We start from the raw sequence: 12,091 nt of genomic DNA, 5'->3' as shown, positions 1-12,091 counted from the left end.
GTCGCTATAACTTTTGCGCAAAACCAACCCCTATTTTTCTTCCGTCTGGCGGAACAGATCGGATGAAGACAGACAGACGGTCCGTCTTCATCAGATTCCCCATAGGGGAGAGCAGAGGAGAGACAGGGCGGTCTCTGCAGTGTGCGGGGACCGCCCCGTCCGCCGACAGCTCAGCGGGGATCCCCGCTGAGCCGACGGACACACACGGAGCGCACACAAAAACGGTCCGCTCCTTGTGAAAGAGGCCTAAAACTCTACATCTGCCTCTCAGCTTTATCCAGAAGAAGCAACTACAATACACACAGATATTACAAATGTAAGCAATGTGAACGTTAATTTTATAAAATGAACTAAAGGCACATCATTATGGAAAAATATAAGAACAAACACTTGAACAAAGGTACAGCATCTGCAGTTAGTATAATCACCAGAAATTGGTTAGATAAATCAATATACCAACTGACAAATAGAACGTATTCTGATCATTTATAACACTGGCTCCATTTTAGTCTGTATATTCAATCCTGGTGGTACCAACGTGCCCCGAAGTATGGCATGAAACCAATATTCATAAGTCCAGATTAAGTTCCATCAATGTAATTGCTAAACAAGAGTGTTGTCTATGGTACTGGTCTCCGGAGTCACATCTCCCATTTCCACGTCCTGTTTAGGTTTCTTGGATTTTTTGGATTTCTTGGATTTCTTTTTTGGGGCGCTGCTTTCAATGTCCATGTCAAGACTGGCCTTTTTGGGTTTTGATTGAGGTTCAACTAAGGAAGAAAGAACAATTTGTTAGCAACAGGCCTGATCATTACAATACATTTATATGAATAGATTTCCTCTACCTAGCAAGGTTAAGGGGTGGTTTGCTATTCTGTTTTTCAAGGCTTGTATATCTATGGTCAAATTAGTAGATATGAAAGAGGTCAGAGGCAGCTTCACTTCTATTGCCAGATACTTGAATTTGGTGGATACAGATCCTGGGCACGATAGGCTGATGTTTAGAAAGTTCAAATCATTGTGGAAAATACTGGACTTGCTTTAATTGACTTGGACCTGAGTGAGCTCCCAACTCTTTAATTAGCAGAAAAGCTTTAGCAAAACATTCTCTGGGTTCATTTAGATCACAGGTGTCAAAACACAAGGCCTGTGGGCTGAATGCGGCCCTCCAGGCCATTTCATGTGGCCCTCGCAACTCTCCTGCAGCTCCAGCCCTCCTCCAGACCCTTACTTTCTGCTTTCAAGCAATGCATCCAGCTTCTTCCCAGCAGCAGCATAAGGAAAAGAGGGGTGCACTGTGATGGTGGGGTCATCTAATATAAGGGGAGAGGATGCGCTGGACATCTAATCTTACAGATAGAACCGTCCCTTTTGAGGGCAATCATAATGCGGATGTGGCCCACGATGAAATTGAGTTTGACACCCCCGATTTAGATATATTAACGTGTCATCAGTGACACAAGCTACTCAAGACTGGCTGTCTGCAATCTGTTTATGCCAGGGTTTAGTCTTTGTTTTTCAGCCAAACCAAAGGACAGTGAAAAATATTCACCCAGGTGAATCTTAGGCCTCGTACAGACGACCGGACAATCCGCTGAAAACGGTCCGCCGGACCGTTTTCAGCGGACATGTCCGGCCGGAGATTTCTGTCTGATGGTTGTACACACCATCAGACAGAAATCCACGCGTACACGATCCGCGGTGACGTGGCCGCGCCGTCGCCGCGGCGACGTGCGCGGCCCTGGAAGTTCAAAGCTTCCACGCATGCGTCGAATCACTTCGACGCATGCGAGGGATGGCGGCCGATCGGACATGTACGGTGAGTCTGTACAGACGACCGAACATGTCCGACGGACAGGCTTCCAGCGGACATGTTTCTTAGCATGCTAAGAAACATTTGTCCGCTGCAAAACGGTCGGCTGGACAAATGTCCGCTGGAAACCTGTCCGTTCGGCTGTCCGTTCTGCGGACCAGTTTCAGCAGACATGTTCGGTCGTGTGTACGAGGCCTAAAACAAGGAGCACTGCCATAAAGCCCTTCTTTGGAAATCAGAGAAGGGAGAGAAACCTAACTTTGGATGGACAGGTCCAACAGAATCTTTAAGATATTTCATGTTCCTGATGGAGGACATTTACAGCAAGAGACTAACATGTTCCACCTACAGACACTTCTTTAACTGCAGCATGGTCTGGAGACACACCTTGTCCTCCATGTCCAGAAGCTTCTAGCTGACAATTGACTTATAGGGAATAGCCCTTAAGGCAATCAGGCTACTTATTTTTCTGATGCAGGAAGAACACCTGTTGCTTAGGCCCCTTTCACACTGGGGCGGGAGGTGCGGTTGTGGTAAAAGCGCTGCTGTTTTTAGCAGGACTTTACCGTGTGGTTTTACCCCCCCCTCTAGTGGCCGAAAAAGGGTTAATACCACCCGCAATGCGACTCTTCTTTAGCCACATGAAAATAAGACATTGACTCTGCATGGGTAGGCATGGAAGCGCTTAGAGCCTCCGCTGTCAATATTCGCAAGGAATAGGGTGAACTTTGTTCTAAAAACTTGTGTGACTGCAGTATAGGCCCCTAACAAACCCAGTGATCTGGAATCTGTGAAAATGGTTTCCAAGCATTCATGTGAGACCAAGTGAATAGTGAAGTAAAGTCTAAATCCAAGCAGTGATAAAACTTTAAAAATGCTGTCCTTTCCTCCCAGCCGATGAACAATATATTGCACATTTTAACCACTTCCATACCAGGCACTTACGCACCTTCCCGCCCAAGCCAATTTTCAGCTTTCAGCACTGTCGCACTTTGAATGGCAATTGCGCGGTCATGCTACACTGTACCCAAACAAAATTGGCGTCCTTTTTTCCCCACAAATAGAGCTTTCTTTTGGTGGTATTTGATCACCTCTGCGATTTTTTTTTTGCGCAACAACTAAAAAAAGACTGAAAATTTGGAAAAAAAAAATTACGTTTTTATTTTTTTCTGTTAATTTTTTTGTAAATAAGTAAGTTTTCTCTTTCAATTACGGGCACTGATATGGCGGCACTGATGAGATGACACTGATGGACATCGATGAGGTAGTACTGACGGGCACAGATAAGGTGGCACTGATTGGCGGCGCTGGTATGCGGCACTGATGGGAACACATAGGCGGCACTGATGGGCACACATAGGCGGCACTGATGGGCACACATAGGCGGCACTGATGGGCACACATAGGCGGCACAGATGGGCACTCATGGGTGGCACAGATGGAGACTTATGGGTGGCACAGATGGGCACTGGGCATGGATGGGCACTGTGGGGTGGCACTGATGGACACTGTGGGGCGGCACTGATGGACACTGTGGGGCGGCACCTATGTTGCCAGTCAGTGCCAATTTGTGGGCACTGATTGGCATCTTTTTTTTTTTTAATGGGTTTTTTTTTCAGCTTTTTTATTTATTTATTTATTTATATTTTTTGGGGGGCTTTTTTTTTTACAGTTTGCCCTTCCCTGGTGGTCCAGGGTGGGCTTCCCTGGTGGTCCATGTGGCGATCCAAGGGGGGGGCTGCGCTGATAAACAATCAGCACGAACCCCCCCTGTCAGGAGAGCCGCCGATCAGCTCTCCTCTACTCGCGTCTGTCAGACGCGAGTGAGGAAGAGCCGTCAACGGCTCTTGTGCTGTGGCTTTCTAAATAAAACAGCCAAAAGGAGATTCCTCCATCTACATTGTACAAGGCTGAACAAGAGAAACCCAGGTCTTAATTTAATAATGTAATGTAATGTAATTTAATAATCCAACTTTCCACAGTCTCCTTCTCTGCTGTGCTGCAAATAAGAGGAGCAGGCCGCCAGCAGTAAAAAGGACAAATCAAGTATTTATATATGTGTATTAGCACATACCCTTTCCCCCCCCCCCCCAAAAAAAAAAAAAAAAAAAAAAATCTATATATTATTCCATTAGCTTAAAGCGGGGGTTCACCCTATCGACAGGAAAAAAAAATTTTTTTTTTCTTTTACCTTTAAATTAGGCACTGTAGCGCGAGCTACAGTATGCCTGTCCCGAATTTTTTCCCCCCATACTCACCTTGTAGTCGTCCATCGAAGATACCGGGGAATGGGCGTGCCTCTGGAGACGGAGGATGATTGACGGCCGGCTCTGGCGCGTCACGCTTCTCCGGAAATAGCCGAAATAGGCTTGGTCTTCACGACGCGTGCGCATAGCCTGTGCGCACGCGCCGTGAAGAGCCGAGACCTACTCCGGCTGTCTTCGGGGAGAGTGACGTGCCAGGGCCGGCCGTCAATCATCCTCCCTCTCCATAGGCACGCCCATTCCCCGCGGGAGCCGGAATCTACGATGGACGACTACGAGGTGAGTACGGGGTTAAAAAAATCGGGACAGGCATACTGTAGCTCGCGCTACAATGCCTGTCTCGATGGTAACATCATGTGGGTCAGGGTGAACTACCGCTTTAAGAGGAAGGGTCAATTTGAAGTATTTTACACTGTCTGGAGTTATGCATTGATGTTCCCCTAGCATGGGCATTGTGAAGATAGTGGGCTGAAAGGGTTGACATAAAACCTGTATGAATAGATTCACAATATACACGCATTACAAATCCCCTATACTCTCCCATTAAACAGAAATATCTTTGTGAGGACTAAAATCCTTAACAGTACCATCCATTTGCTCTTTTTTCTTTTGAACGTGCTGTAGCTGCTTAATCAATTTTCTCTTTTTCTTTCCAGACAGTGTGATATTTGCTCTTGCACTGGAACTAGAAGTAAATAAGAATAAAAATAAATGAATAAAAGAACACAAAGTGAGCCATACTGTATAATATTAGAAGAATTTTGATAAACTAGCACACAACACTAACGCAGTCCAAAGACCATTTTTATATTATTTTTTATATACAGGCTAAACCAGCATGTAATTGTATGCGTGTGTCATACATTTCATGAAAACTAAACTAAATACTGTTATCAGGTTACACACCAAACTGGTGTTTACTAAAATGTGCCTACATGTATTGAAAGGGATCAGCATGACAGCCAGGCAACCAGCATTTTCAGGAGGAGAGTCAACAGTAGTGGTCGCTATGCTTCTCTAATGAGAGATTTCCCTAACCCCTTCAGTGTCATTTTTTTTACATGAAAGCACTTAAAACATTAGTATATTCTGAACACAGAGATCCTTTAGAATCAAATGGTGGTAGTTGCAATTTTTCACACTATATTTGGATACCAAATACATCAAGTCTCAAAACTTTGGGCACCAGCGAAAAACTACAGTACCCAAAACTGTCCATAGCTTTAACAGCCTTTACAGGTCTTCATTTAAAGTTAACTAAATGATGGTTCTAGAAATATGGTTCCCACTCTTGTATGTGCAACAATACATAATTTGCATTGCCCCTACAATAGGGGTGCCACATGTGGCCCGCAGAGCCCTCTAATGTGGCCGACCTGTCATCCCAGAGCATCAGTGTTGTGAATGAAGCTGGCGGTAGAGGAAGCAAGCGGCTGCGGAGCTTCCTGTATAGTGCCAGCTCCTATCACAGCCGGAGGGATACCAAATGCACTCTGCCTGGGACAGCAACAGCCGGTGTTCTGTTGAGAAGTGCCCCCCATCGAATAGTGCCCGGGACAAACTGCGAATGCGCCGTACATCATAGCACAACAGTTCATTTTACGACCAGCTGGGCTGACATAACCATGGCACATGCGCACATCGTAGGAGGTACTAATGGGAGATACCATTTCATAGGCACAGTTGAAACCTATAAAAAACAGTGGGGGGGGGGACCATATTTCTCAGATTGTGCCTCGCTGTTGCAGGGCGGCTTTACAGTATGCTGATGCTCTGGTTTTGTCTGTGTTGCAGGGCAGGTTAGCTGTGTTGAACGGCCGGTTTTACCTGTGTGAAAGCGCGGGTTGCAAGACAGACAAAACCAGCCCTTCAACACAGCCACATGCCGCCCTCCAGCAGCAGTGATGCACAATCTGAGAACTAAGGTCTCCCCCTGGCGTTTATATAGGTTTAAATTGTGCCTGTGAAATGGTATCTCCCATCAAGAGATACCTCCTACGATGTGCGCATGCGCCATGCTTACGTCAGCCCAGTTGATTGGCAAATCAGCTGTTCCGTACAGTGCATGGGCACTTCTCGACAGAACACCGACAATACCTGTATAGAAGACTGTTATTAAAGATCAGTTTATTACTAAAATCACAGTATATATGGGCATATCTGTTCTGTAGTGGTTACTGGGTTGCTTTCAAACTGATCCACATGTGCAGTGCAGTGCACCTGCGGGTTGTCTGCACTGAGCCATAGACTTCTGTTATTACCGACGGGTCTGGTGCACTACACCTGCAGGATATAATAGAAGTCTATGGCAAAGTGCAGGTAACCCAGGAAAGCCACAGGTGCACTGTGCTGTACGCGCCGAGTAAACCACAGAGCATAGGGTAGAGTGGTCTGTGTCCGCTCTGCATATGCAGAGTGCACACAGAACTGCCACCCACCCACTCCGCTCATTGTGGCCCGTGAACGGTTACCAAGTGGCTTAAGTGGCCCTCACTCTTCAAAAGGTTGGGAACCCCTGCCCTACAATCTCAACAATCTGTGATGCAGCGCTGATTCTCTTCCACAATGAGTGTTATGTGCCATTCAACCCACTTCCTGTGAACCCAGATTGTCAGGGGACCCTCACCTGGAGAAGTGTCATCAAACTGTCCTGGGCTCACAGGAAACTGCTACGTGCCCGGTGGCCGCAATGTCCGCCGGGCACCCGCGATTGCTGGCGATCACAACAGTGTGGATCTGTGTGTGTAAACACACAGCGCCGCCTCCGGTCGGAAATAAGGTCGGATGTGTGTTCCCAGTACAGAGGAACACACATCGGTCTCCTCCCCTTGTGAGTCCCTCCGAATAGAGCCGACCCGAGCTTCCTTCGGGAAGTCGTGACGCGCTGTGTGTGCCGTCGTTTAGCATGTCAATTGGCATGACAATAGGAATGCCCACTCCTGCGGGATTCCCTACCTGGAAGCCGCGGTGAATTCGAAGGCTAAACAATATCTACAGCAAAAAAAAATAAAGGTCAGTGTCATTTTATATGCAGCACAGTGCTGGATGTAGTGTTAGAAATTTTTTATAGGGTGAACCTCCACTTTAATTATTTGGTGCAATCCTCTGTAGGACAAAATACCCTTCAACAAAGTGTGTAAATGTATATTGTCACACTCCTGGGATAAGGCACAGAGTCTTCTTCAGCCAAATGAGCTGCAAGGAAGGAAGGGAGATGATAGGAGTGCTCCTAAGGTGAGAGACCAGCCTGTCACCCTAATGCATGTGAGGGGTGCGTGTATAGAAGTGGCACATCCTCCACCTCTCACGCACCTATCCAGTCTGTGTGTACTCTCTTTTTCTGTCAAGTTTATTTCCCTATAATCTTTCCCCCATAGAAACATCCACTTATCTGAAAGCAGTATACTTCTTGCCGATTGGAATACCTTCCTTTTTTTTTTTGTAGAGATGCTGACTTGTATTTTATCCAAGTTGCTGCCAAAAGACTCAATTATTTGTTAAAATGATACTAAAAGGGTATTATTTTTCTTTAAAATAAAAAGATTTAATACTTACCAGCAATCTCTGACCCACTCCTGTATCATGTCAGCAGTCTCTGACCCTCTCCTGTATCATGTCAGCAGTCTCTGACCCTCTCCTGTATCATGTCAGCAGTCTCTTACCCTCTCCTGTATCATGTCAGCAGTCTCTGACCCTCTCCTGTATCATGTCAGCAGTCTCTGACCCTCTCCTGTATCATGTCAGCAGTCTCTTACCCTCTCCTGTATCATGTCAGCAGTCTCTTACCCTCTCCTGTATCATGTCAGCAGTCTCTTACCCTCTCCTGTATCATGTCAGCAGTCTCTGACCCTCGACTACCTTCCCCTTTTTTTTTTTTGCAGTGATGCTGACCTGTATTTTATCGAAGTTGCTGCCAAAAGACTCAATTATGTGTTAAAGTGATACTAAAGGGTATTATTTTTCTTTAAAATAAAAAGAATATATCATACTTACCTGCTGTCTCCTGTAGTATATGCAGTCTCTGACCACCTCCTGCATCATGTCTGCAGTCTCTGACCATCTCCTGTAGTATGTCTGCAGTCTCTGACCATCTCCTGTAGTATGTCTGCAGTCTCTGACCCTTTTCTGTATCATGTCCCTAGTCTCTGACCCTCTCCTGTATCATGTCCGCAGTCTCTAACCCTCTTGTGTATCATGTCAGCAGTCTCTGACCCTCTCTTGTATCATGTCTGCAGTAATTGTTGTACTGCCTGCTATCTTAAAAAATATTTAGATATCTAGGTCGTTATGACTCCTTCCATATGGATGATCATCTGACTTTGTCACCAGATCACAATTTTCTGCCCGCAGGATGATTGTTCTGAAATGGGTCTTGCCTAACCCCTCCTTACTTCCAAATGCATAATATTTGAGAAAATGCACCTACTTCGAACGTAATGCAATGCGCAAATGTGATCCAATAGGGTCCCGCTGGAGAGAACGTATGTGCCCAACATTTGGCTAAAAGCCGATCCCCCGGCCAGCATACTGGAATGAAAATGTGTATGCATTGAGCTGTCCTCTGTGTTTTTCGTGCAGAAGCATGTTGCTATGCAAACCTTACCAAAAAGCCTCTAAAATAAAAATCGGTTTAAAAAAAAAAAATAGATGCAATAGATGCAGCGACCATTTTTCTAATTTATGAACATTTTAAAATATATTAAACATGAATAAAACTGTGGTATTATCCTTTTACCTTGAGCAAAGAGCAACTATCTGACATTTGGTACATCTGGTATACATACTCTTGTGAGAAGCATTTTTGGGACTGTGTTGTGTGTACGGAAAAAAAAAAAAGATCCCCCAGCAATAGCGCCTTTCTGATTTTAGTATACCGTACCTTCTCTTCCTGAGGTGATGAACAGTTATTAGGTCTTTGTCGACTATAGCTCCAATTATCATGTGCTTCCTCCGCTTCTCACGGCATATCAAACGTCGACGTTTTAGGAGATTTTTTTGCAAGGCCTGCAGAAAAACATCAAAGGAGAAAAATTGAAGTTTACGTGAAATCTAATGACCTTCCTTTTTGGCCACTTACATTTACCATTGGAAGCATTCTGTTTTTTTTCTGTACAATAATTGCAATTTTTTTTTTTTACTTTTGTCTGAAATTCAAAGGTGTCCTCTGCACAGCTCCTGCATTATTTAACCCCTTCCTTACCATGCCATAATAATATGACGCCGGCAGGAACCCTCCCGGGTGGACGTCTTTTCTTCCCGGCCATCTAGGGCGCACGCGCAGCCAGCACCGCTCGTGACCCATTGCACGTGCCCGGCGGCTGCAATGTCCGCCGGGCACCCGCGATTGCTGGCGATCACGACAGAAGTGTGGATCTGTGTGTGTAAACACACAGATCCGCCTCCGATCGGAAATGAGGAGACGGATGTGTGTTCCCAGTACAGAGGAACACACATCGGTCTCCTCCCCTTGTGAGTCCCCTCCCCCTACAGTAAGAATCACTCCCAGGGAACATATTAACCCCTTCAGCGCCCCCTAGTGTTAACCCCTTCCCTGCCAGTCACATTTACACAGTAATCAGTGGAGTCGTATAGCACTAATCGCTGTATAAATGTGAATGGTCCCAAAAACGTGTCAAAAGTGTCCGATGTGTCCGCCGCAATGTCACAGGCACAATAAAAATCGCAAATTGCCGCCATTACTAGTAAAAAAAAAAAATATAAAAAAAAAAAATTACATGAATCTATCCCCTATTTTGTAGACGCTATAACTTTTGCGTAAACCAATCAATATACGCTTATTGCGATTTATTTACCAAAAATATGCAGAAGAATACATATCGGTCTAAACTGAGGAAAAACATTATTTTCTTTTATTTGTGATATTTATTAAATCAAAAAGTAAAAAATATTGTGTTTTTTTCAAAATTGTCGCTCTTCTTTTGTTTATAGCGCAAAAAATAAAAACCACAGAGATAATCAAATACCACCAAAAGAAAGCTCTATTTGTGGGGGGAAAAAAACATAAAGATTTCATTTGGGTACAGTGTTGCATGACCGCGCAATTGTCATTCAAAATGCAACAGCGCTGAAAACTAAAAATTGGTCTGGGCAGGAAGGGGGTGAAAATGCCCTGTATGGAAGGGGTTAATAGAGCCCTCCTAGTTCTCATCTTGGGTTACAGAATGATTAGCCTCTATGGTGCTTAACTTGTGGCCCTCCAGGACTACAATTCCCATTATACCTCCGCCTTAGGGAGTCATGCCTGTAACTATCAGCTGTGTAAGGCCTCATGGGACTTGTAGTCCTGCACCACCTGGAGGACCACAGGTTGAGCACCCATGCTCTATGTTGTAGAGATAGACAGTGGCAATAGTTTTGCAAAAAAAAATGCCCCGTGCTCACTTCCCACTCAATCCACAAAAATCCTGGGTGTTCGCCCACAGCAGGGCAGCAGCAAAATGACAGCAATGACACGGTGCGCATGCACAGTACGCATGGTTTTCTGCAACAGCCGATTCCACTTCACAGGTAGTGACGAGGTTCGGTATTCTGCCGGGTTCTACATTTTGTCAGAAGAGGTTGCACTCTAATACAGGAGGTATGTTTTTTGGCCAGATCGCCAGGTGAAAACAGATTGAAAAAGCCTAAAAACAAATGCAGTCACCACATTGAACGATTGGTAAGCTGCAGTATATAAATTTAGGAGTGTGCGAGTTTGAAGGGGGGGGGGGGGGCATGTATTAAATTCCACTTACCTACAGTACTCACCTCCACTCCAGCGATGCTTTGTCCAGGCGCTCTCTGATGGCATCTTTGGCCAGTCAAGGCTGAGATCTTTGGCTAGTTTGATTGGCTGGGCTGAGGTGACATCACTCCCAGGCACGTGCAGGCGTTCATTCACCTGGGCAGATGCTGAACTTGTACACTGAGCTGCGCATGCAACAGGCAAGTAAGAACACAGTACTGTACAGTGGACGCAGTATGTCTCTTCTGTGTTAAAAAGGTGGTGTTTTACCGAGAAATGCCCCCGATGGGTCTGCGCATGCGCAGTAACAAACGTCACGCCAGCTGATATGTTGATCAGCTGGCGTGACGAAAACACAGCGCCTGCGCAGATCATCGGTGGCATTTTCGACAGGCAATACTCAAAGCTATGCAAACAGCAGAGGGAGACCGTACTTGTCAGATTGTGCCTCGCTGTTGCGTGGAGGGTTTTCCGTGTCCTGAAGGGAACGTTTTGTTTGCGTTGCAGGGCGGGTTTGGTGGATTGAAGTTTTGCCTGTGCGTAAGGGCGGGTTGCAACACACAAAATTCATCGTTCAACACACTCACAACCCTCCCCCCAAAAGCAAGGCAGAATGTGACAACTGCGCACCTCCGCTGTTTGAATAGCGTTGGATAATGCCTCCGACAATCTGTGTTGACGTCAAGCCAACTGATCAACATATCAGCTGGAGTGACGTTTGTTACTGCGCATGCGCAGACCCATCGGGGGGCATTTTTTTTTTTTTTTTTAGACAGGAGGCATTTCTCGATAGAACACCGGCCTGTATGACAATTCAAGTAAAATTCCACTTTACCCAGATCCTGCATTTAAGAGTCAAGGTCTGCTTCAGGGTCACCATACACCTTACAACCTGACCACACAATCTTTGTACAATCAACTTTAGATTTACAAGGACCTACCTAACCTATCCAATCAGGAAGGCCCTTACACTACTTGTTGGTAGATCAAAAGGAGATTGTGTTGTGCGATGAGTGATCCTGATGGGGGAAATAAGAAGACTTTCCAGACCCCCAGAACCTCTGAGGTTGTTACTAAGCAATATAGAGTACATGTTCATTACTGCCCTTAGTTTAATAAAAAAAATGACATCCCCCCTATATAAAGGACCTAGTACCGTCTTTGGTCGGTTGATTTTTCCTCCTGGAGCCATGCCGTTCTCTGATGTACTCCCCCAAAAGATCTACTTCCGTCTCCGAGTTCCAAGCCTCGTTCTCGTGTTGCAGCGTG

At 45.5% G+C, this 12,091-nt stretch overlaps 1 protein-coding gene across 1 annotated transcript; it reads right to left on the bottom strand.

Annotated features, from left to right (window-relative positions):
* Positions 1 to 321: 321 nt before the first annotated feature.
* On the bottom strand, positions 322 to 12,085 carry C11H11orf98 (chromosome 11 C11orf98 homolog). Its single transcript, XM_040328937.1, has 4 exons — positions 11,979 to 12,085; positions 8,957 to 9,081; positions 4,665 to 4,762; positions 322 to 770 (listed from the first exon to the last, which is right to left on the bottom strand). Exons 1-4 carry the CDS (start codon positions 12,012 to 12,014, stop codon positions 604 to 606), a joined length of 426 nt encoding a protein of 141 aa, XP_040184871.1. The 5' UTR covers positions 12,015 to 12,085; the 3' UTR covers positions 322 to 603.
* Positions 12,086 to 12,091: the final 6 nt, after the last annotated feature.

The sequence above is a fragment of the Rana temporaria genome, chromosome 11, assembly GCF_905171775.1.
Source record: "Rana temporaria chromosome 11, aRanTem1.1, whole genome shotgun sequence".
Taxonomy (NCBI): Eukaryota; Metazoa; Chordata; class Amphibia; order Anura; family Ranidae; genus Rana; species Rana temporaria.
This window is presented reverse-complemented; position numbering and strand designations above follow the sequence as displayed.